The sequence below is a fragment of the Sturnira hondurensis genome, unplaced genomic scaffold, assembly GCF_014824575.4.
Source record: "Sturnira hondurensis isolate 20B ecotype Veracruz unplaced genomic scaffold, ASM1482457v3 Scaffold0001344, whole genome shotgun sequence".
Lineage (NCBI taxonomy): Eukaryota > Metazoa > Chordata > Mammalia > Chiroptera > Phyllostomidae > Sturnira > Sturnira hondurensis.
Window position 1 is genome coordinate 386,330 of NW_028073975.1, and position 8,596 is coordinate 394,925.

The 8,596-nt window shown below is 38.0% G+C and overlaps 1 protein-coding gene across 1 annotated transcript; it reads left to right on the forward strand.

The window, feature by feature from the left end:
- The first annotated feature begins 3,774 nt into the window (after window positions 1–3,774).
- LOC118974437 (olfactory receptor 1009-like) lies at window positions 3,775–4,837 on the forward strand. The gene has a single exon (XM_037027831.1). It carries the CDS (start codon window positions 3,896–3,898, stop codon window positions 4,835–4,837), a length of 942 nt encoding a protein of 313 aa, XP_036883726.1. The 5' UTR covers window positions 3,775–3,895.
- The last annotated feature ends 3,759 nt before the right edge of the window (window positions 4,838–8,596 follow it).

Consider the following 8,596-nt stretch of genomic DNA (forward strand, 5'->3'; position numbering starts at 1 on the left):
TTGCTATGCAGAAGCTTTTCATTTTGATGAAGTTCTATTCATTTATTTTTACCTTTACTCCCCCAGCCTTTGGAGCAAAATGTAATAAAATCCTCTCTAAGACCAAGGCTCATTAATTTAGTACCTATGTTTTCTTCTATGTAATTTATTGTTTCAGGTCTTGTATTTAGGTCATTGGTTTATGACAAACAGTAGTGTAGTTTCATTCTTTTGCACATGGCTTTTCAATTTCCCTAGCACCATTTATTAAAGAGGACTTCTTTTCTCCATTGTATGTTTTCAGCTCCTTTGACTAAAATAAATGCCCATATACGTACATGTGGGCTCACTGCTCAGCTTTAGTGGCCAAGATGTGGAAACAATAAAAGTGTCCTTTAATAGATGATTGGGTAAAGAAGATATGGTGCATATGGACAATGGAATACTACTCAGCTACAAGAAAAGATGAAATACTGCTGTTTGCGACATCATGGATGGATCTTGAGAATATCATGCTAAGTGAAACAAGTCAAGAACCATATGATTTCACTATGGTTTTATATGTGGGATATAAAACTGAAAGCAATAATAGGCAAAGAAAACTAACAAACAAACAAAAACTTACAGACAAAGACAACAGTCTGGTGGTTACCAGAGGGAGTGGGTTGGGGAGTAGTGAAGGGCAAAAAGATTAAATATATGGTGACAGAAGATTTAACTTTGGGTGGTAGACACACAATGCAATATACAGATGATGTATCATAGAATTGTATGCTTGAAACCTATATGATCTTACTAACTAATGTAACCACAAATACAAAAAAAGAATATAGTGGCATGCTACAAAATTAAAAAAAAAGAAAAGAGAAGAAACAAAACTTTCTAGAGTAGGGAGTTGTATTACATGCTGAAGGACTTGTTTTTTTTCTTTTACCTAGGCTAGAACCAAAAGTCAGGTTTCCAGAGTCAGGTATGACTCTGTTTTGTCAAGTTGATGCTGCTTGTCTTGGAAGTAAAACAGAATGCTAATGCATTTTGTTTTATTTGTTTTTATTTCTTGGCAATAAGAAATGTATTCTCTCTTGCCATATGCTAACTGTTTAGATGTAATCTGCCAAATCTTAAGGACTTGTTATTATGTGATTAGAATACAATTTAAAAGAAAGGAAAAAAAATTTTCCCCAGTCCTGGTTTATAATAGGTAAACTCTTTACATATTTTGAACAAAGCCCTGGGAAAATTATTTATTTGGCAATAGGTGGTAAGTATTATATATGAGGGAAGTCTATTTTATGAATTCTTAGCCCTTGCTCCCAAGACAGTATGCAGAAGAAAGAGGGGTACCACCCTCTCTGTGTTACTTCAACTTACAAAGAATTTCATAGAGTTTTCTTGCTTAGCCTGGAAATAGAGGTGAGAGAGTCTATATCCAGTTAGAAAAAAAACTTGAAATTATCAGAAAACAGATGTCATGGAACTTACTTAGGATATGAAGCAAAACCTTAATTGCACTTTCCCTTAGTGGCCTCATTCCCAAGATATGGTATGCTTTTGGGGACAGAGCTTTTTCAATAACAGTAACAAAGAAAAAAATGATGCAACTTTTCAGGGAACTTGCACCTAACTGATAAAGCCAAAATATATTTTACAGTGGAGTCATCCACATTTTCTTTTTGGAAGAAGACAGTAAAATCAAATGACTATTGAAATGTTGAAATTCCTGACCCATTCTGCATGTGAAGGTAGCCATGTTAAGGGAAGAGATGAAACCTGATGAACTTGACTCATTTTTATTTTAGTTCTTGTCATCTTGAAAGAAGGAAAGAGCCTGTTAGAATGTAAGCTGAGATCTTCTAAATCATCTTCTGTTCTTCATCTTCTGTTCTACTTGATTTTTTAACAAGTTCAGGATAACATAAATTATTTTGAGTAAACTTAAAATGAAATATATGTTTGGTTTATACCCAGAATCATCATGATCCTCATCTTTGTTGGATGTTGAGCAAGACCTAGGAAGAGGTCATTTATGTAGAGATAAATGTAAATTCTGCAGCTGGATCAAACGAAATATAATATTGAAGAGGAGTATTTCAGCAGCAGGGTGAGGGGGCAAATAGTCCTGACTTTAAACTCCATCTCTGTCTAAACCACCTGGGTGGCTTCCTTGCTAAAAGAAGAACAATACAGATGGTCTTGGGATTATCCAAGTGTTGTGAACACGAGAGTCAATTGTCACTCTGTGTAGTGTTCTAAGAGGCAAATAAAAAAAAGAGAAACTTAGAAATTAAAATTTTCATAGAGGGGTAGAAGGCTTGGGCAGTTAGGTGTAGAAACTAAGATGGATAGAAAAGAGTTGAGGAGCTTCAGGTAATTGTCAAGGTGAAGACTGAGATACAGTGTGTGACTGGCGCAATGGGAGTTAAACTTTTAAGAGATTTAAGCAAGAGGTGACTGTGATGGGTAGACAGTTTGACAGGCTATTTCATTTGTCTCTAATTCCTCTAAAGCTAAGGATATAATGTAAACTGTATTTTTGGCTTCACAGAAGGTCTTGCTAAAGTCAAATAATGAATTTCAAGTTAGAAAACCAAAGGAAAAGTGTCAGCGTAAGTCTAATTTTGGGCTCTGATATTCTTGGACTCATAATTTTTTTTAAAAAAAGTAATGTATAAGTAGCTTAATGAGCATTTGTACATTCATCCTCTTATTATAAGTGGGTGAGAATTCTCAGAGATCAAAGACAATCATTTTAGCTATACTGAATAACTGAAGCATTTAAGTAAAGTTCAGAGAGATCAGCTGACTTAACCAAGGTCACCCTTATAGTGGGTGACATGAGAATCTAAAGATAATACAGAGATGGGAGAATTTAGGCTCTTTTCCAAATTTCTTCCCTGTACTGTTTCCAAAAAGGTGATACTTAAACTCAATACTTTTTATTAGCTTGTGGGCTTCCAATTAGGTATTTAATGGTCACTGGCTATAAATTCAGCACCAGAAAATGTACAGTACTTATATTGGAATAAATTTTTTATTTTAGAAATGAAAGGAATAGTGAATACATCAATATTTCTCAGTGTGAGAGAGGGAAAAGCACAGGTGATTTGGACAGGTGTTTCAAAGCCCACCTCTGCCAGTCACTAGCATTGAAAATTTGGATTGAGCTCAGTTTCTCTCTTACATAAAATGAGGTATTTAGTTTTCTGGCTTTTCTCAAAAGAGTATGTAAGGCAAACATACTTAGAATTTTCATGCACTTATTTAGGTGCTGAATAAGACACTGCTAAATGCTTTGGGTGTGTTATCTCATTTAATCCTCACAACAGTTTAGAAGGTCGGTATTACTATTAGTATTCTTGCTTCACCGAGAAAGAAAAGTAACTTTCCTGGGGTGAGAGGGGGTGGATGCCAGAGCAGTTGGATAATATGCATTGAATCTTATGTCATAATCACAAAATGCAAAGAAAGTCATCGGAAAAATGAGTGACTACTCATTTCATCTCCAGCTTGCCTCACTTCTGCTCTCCTGTGTCATTTCACCAAGGGTGTGGCTGGCTACCTGGTGAACTCAGATAACGTTCACTAAGGTGGGAGTTAACAAATGTCTATTGTGGAACCACCTATGCTCAGTGAGTCAACTGAGAGGACCTTGAGCACACTGCTGCTATTTTCTAGGCTTCTGTTTTTTCATCAATGTTTTGATGGATTCTATAGAGTCATAAATATTATAGCTGTGGGTCTGATCTTTTGTGGTGGTCTCTATTTCATTTTGTATTCCCAGCTGCAGCTTGTAACTAACTCCCATCATTCCTTGTTAGTTCAGTTTCTAGTATATTTCCTGTGTTCCAATTTTGAAGGTATGTTCACCAAATTTGCTGTGACACTTCTGCTCTTCTACTGAAATCACAACCAGCCAATGGCCAATGAAAACTACACGAGGGTCACCGAGTTCATTTTCACAGGTTTGAATTACAATTCTCAGTTGCAGGTCTTTCTCTTCCTGCTCTTTCTGAGTTTCTACATGACCAACCTAACAGGAAACTTGGGGATGATTATTCTGATACGTATCAGTTCCCGCCTTCACACACCTATGTACTTTTTCCTCAGCCACTTGTCCTTTGTGGACATGTGCTTCTCCTCTGTCGTGAGCCCCAAGATGCTCACTGACTTCTTTCTGCAGAGGAAAGTCATCTCTTTCTTGGGTTGTGCTTTGCAGCAGTGGTTCTTTGGGTTATTTGTGACAGCAGAGTGTCTTCTCTTGGCGTCCATGGCCTATGACCGCTATGTGGCCATCTGCAACCCACTACTGTACTCAGTTGCCATGTCCCAAAGCCTCTGTATCCAGCTAGTGGCTGGTCCCTATGTCATTGGCTTCATGAACACCATGACTCATACAACAAACACATTTCGCCTCCCTTTTTGTGGCCCCAATGTCATCAATCATTTCTTCTGTGATGTGTTCCCCTTGTTTTCACTTGTATGTGCTGATGCAGGGCTTGGTAAGTTGGTGGTTTTCATCATGGCTGGAGCCGTGGGTGTCTTCAGTGGTCTGACCATCGTGGTCTCCTACATGTACATCCTCACTGCCATCCTGAGGATCCACTCAGCTGATGGGAGGCGTAAAGCCTTTTCTACCTGCTCCTCCCACCTGACAGCCGTCTCCATCATGTTTGGTACCCTGTTCTTTATTTACGTACGACCGAGTGCCAGTGTCTCCCTGGATCTCAATAAACTGGTGTCCGTGTTTTACACAGCAGTCATCCCCATGTTGAACCCACTTATCTACAGTTTGAGGAACAAGGAGGTCAAAGATGCCATCCACAGGATTCTCACTAGGAGGATGACTCGTAAGGCTTAAATTCTTACCTGAATGAAAATTGGGGGAGAAATCTCAATGGAAAGACTGATTGTGTGATTCTTAAGGCTACTTGCAAATGTTTGGAGTTTGGCTGACACCCCTTTATCCATTCATCTATTCAGTTGTTTGTTCATTTAGTCAATTAGCATAGATTTATTAAGCCCTGCATGTGATTTATATCTGCAATATACCAATATGGTAGAAGGAACCTACACCCCATTTAATTTTGCTTCTCTTGGACTCCTCACAGTCCAATTTATTTTAAAAAAAACTTTATTTAATTTCTGTCATTAATTTTCTATCATTCTGCTAATATGTTTTCTCTTCTTGCTGACCCCTTGGTATTGGAATTTTAAAATGCAGTATTTTAGGTTTTGCACTCATATGTTGCTTTCATCAATGAAACAGAAAAAAGCAGGAATCTCATGTTAAGCTCATCATGGAAAGAAATTCTTGGCTGTAAACATTGATTTTGGGGGTGTCCTTAACACAAAGAACTATACACATCTTGGGGAATGAAGAGAGAGCTGTGTTCAGCTCTGACAGATGAGGTAGTCCACAGTGTCTGTTTACAGTGATAAAGAGACCTGTGCTCATTTTAATACATTTTATACCTGAAAGAGCTTGTGGCAGAATGAGTAAGACTTGTATTTTCTTAAGATTTATTTTTCTGTTAGATGCTTAAATAATTACCTAAACTTCTCTTGGCTGTGCATATGAGTGCCTACTAAACCCTGTTAATAATGAAGTTCATTACCCAGTCAGTACAGATTAATGTTGTGGTTATATGTAGGCTCTTCATATAACCAGCTTTACTTGTTGCTAGGAACGTGAGTAGATTTGTAGCATCACAAGGGAATACACAGATGCAACTCAACTTGATGGTTATGACTCCTGGGCATGGTGAATGCCAGGCAGCCCTGGTCTGAGCTCCTCTTAGAGACCTAGGAATGCCACCTCATTCCACATTATCTTTCTTGATCTATCTTTATCTCTTAATGTTGGAATGAAGACATGAAAAGGAGACAGTTTCACTGAGGAAATGTATAAGCTTTCCTAGATGACATTTTAATATCATGGCTAAATTATTATAGAAATGTCCTCAGAATTTAAGAAATTCTTTGGTCCTATTTTCCCAAAATAAATTTAGCAAACTTGATTAAGAAATTTCTTTAAAACTCACAGTCTGTCTCCTGGTTAGACTGAGAAGACAATTTTGTAAACTATTGAGTACATACAAAGTGTTTTTGAGCTATTTTCCATTGATTTTTTGTGTAATGCACAATCTCTGAAAACAGACAATTGGTCGGTGAGTACTCACACAATTGTAGCATGCTTTATAATGTTAGGGGCCTTAGAGGCCAGTTTATCCTAACCAGATGACTGGCTACTCATTGAGGCTTAGGGAAAAAATGCCTTTTATAATTTTACACTTTATGAAGCCCAAAATGTGTCTTACTATCAAGTGTACTTATGACAGACTCATTTAAACTTCAGGAACATTATTTTAGAGTGGGTTTCCTAGATGCGATAGAATTTCTTTCAGAATATGTACTGGAAATGGTAGAAAAGCACAATTTTATAACAAAAAGAAGCAAAAGTTAGAGTTGGAAGACCTCATATACTCATATATTTAGCAAGTAATTATTGAATGTCTTTTGTGTACCAGGCACACAAAAGATGAGCCTGGTGTTCCAGCCAACAGTGAAAAAAATGGACATGATTCTGTACTCACAGAGCTGACAGGATAGCAGACCTAAAATATAGTCGGGTTCATTACTCTTTTTGTGTTATCAGTGAAGTTTATAATGAAATAAATGGAAGTAATGATAGCATCCACTATAGTGTAGGACTATCACAAAAATTAAATTAGAGGATGGCAGAAGAAATCATTTGGTATACTATAATTGCATTTTTCTGCTTCCTAATAAAAGGTGTTTGTTGAAAAGAACAACACTTTGGAACAAGGGTGTTATCCTAAGTGTGCCAGATTCCCCAACACAGGTTCTTCTGCAGGACCTTAGTCGAGATAATGGGAGGGCGAGTGGAGGCAGCATGGTGTGGAGGACAGCCAACTGAATTCTAATCGTATCTCCATCACCAGTGTTTTCTGACTTTGGGGTAATCCTTTAATCCTACCTGTAAACTACTGATACCAATGCCTAATTTATTGAGGATGTGTAACCAGTTTCTTGTAGGAGCTAAGTTCACAGACTATAAGTAGGAGGCACCTTCATTCTTTTCTATCACTGCCCTTTCAAAACGCTGATGTATCATCTCAAAACTCCTGGCCACTTCTAATGTCACAAAGAGATCTAATAGTTTTTCCTTCACTTGGAAATAAGAAACAAATGATGTCCATCTCCAACTATTTAAAAGTCAAGTCCAGTGCGGACCAGATCAAGATGGCGGAGAAAGTAAATGCTGTGCTCTTCTCCTTCCATGGCTACATCATAATTTCAACTAAAATACAGAACAACCATCATTGAGAACGACCTGAAGTTTGCTATAACTAAAGAAGTGCTATAACTAAAAAAAAGAAGTGCTATAACTAAAGAAATAGAGAAGAAGCCACTTTGAGACTGTTATGCTATTAGTTAAATAAATTGGGGTACATCCATGAAATTTAAAAAAAGTCAAGTTCCACTGTAATGTTAAACGATACACACTTTTCCAAAGTAAAACCTCCTCTCTCCCTGTCTTAGTCTCTGGAACCTATAGAGATGAAAGGGGAAGATCTGATTCTCTATTACTGCTGCCCCTCCTTTCCCAGTCTGCAGCTTTTCAGATGGAAAGAAGAGGAGCAAGAGAGCAGAAAACAGCTGACTGGGAGAGTTGGAATCTGGCGTCAACATCTTTAAATGGCAGATGCATGATTACTGGCTATTTCCCTTGGAGGACTGTCCTAAGGAAATAATTCAAAATGCAAGTCTGGGTGGTGATGGTGGCACCTTGTTTCCAGGGATGTGTTTGTAATTGTGTGTGTACGTAACCCAAGTATCCACTGGTTTCATTAGCTAAGAGGTAACAACGGCAGTCTCTTTCCTTTAATGTCAAATTATGATGGACTCAAGTTCCCATCCTTACTGATGCATGAAATGCAGAGTTTGTAAGTGTCTTTTCTCCACGGAGTTCAGAGCATCCCCAGGGGAGAGAAACAATCCATGGTGTTGCTCTCCCACCTTCCTTGCTGCCTCTGCTCCACCCACAAGTTCCTATTCCCATTGCTCCAAGTCTTCTCTTCTGCTTCACAGCAGTGGCTACTCTTCAAAGATTCCATCACTTCCTCCCAAACCTGCCAACAGACCCAGTTCATTTTAAGTCACCTACAGCACAGTTGAGGCCAAGGTGCAACTTCTGGTGAGACTTTATTAGAAGGTGGAGAAAATGAGAGAGATGTGCAATTCTGAAGATAACTTGGAGCTACAACATAGATTCCTTTGAGTCTATGGGTGGCTCATTTTGTGGACTCCAGCAGGACAGTCCCATTAGGACCAAGTGTCCATCCATAGACCATTTGCCTAAGGCCTGGACTTAGTCTGGATGAACATCAATGAAAGTCCTTACAGTTGGGTCTTGTTTGAATCCAGCCAAAGTGAGTTCAGTTCTTTGCATAGTCTTGTCTTCATCTAAAACTGTGTTTTGTAGAGTCTCAACCCACAATTCCTTATGAAAATCTAATTAGGGAGAACATGCTAAATCAGCCACAATTCAGAAAAATACCATAACCTAAATTCTTACTTAGAAAATAATCATAGG

Bases quoted from the DNA above. Each gene is read 5' to 3' on its own strand.
- LOC118974437 (XM_037027831.1), top strand. From the start codon at position 3,896: ATGGCCAATGAAAACTACACGAGGGTCACCGAGTTCATTTTCACAGGT.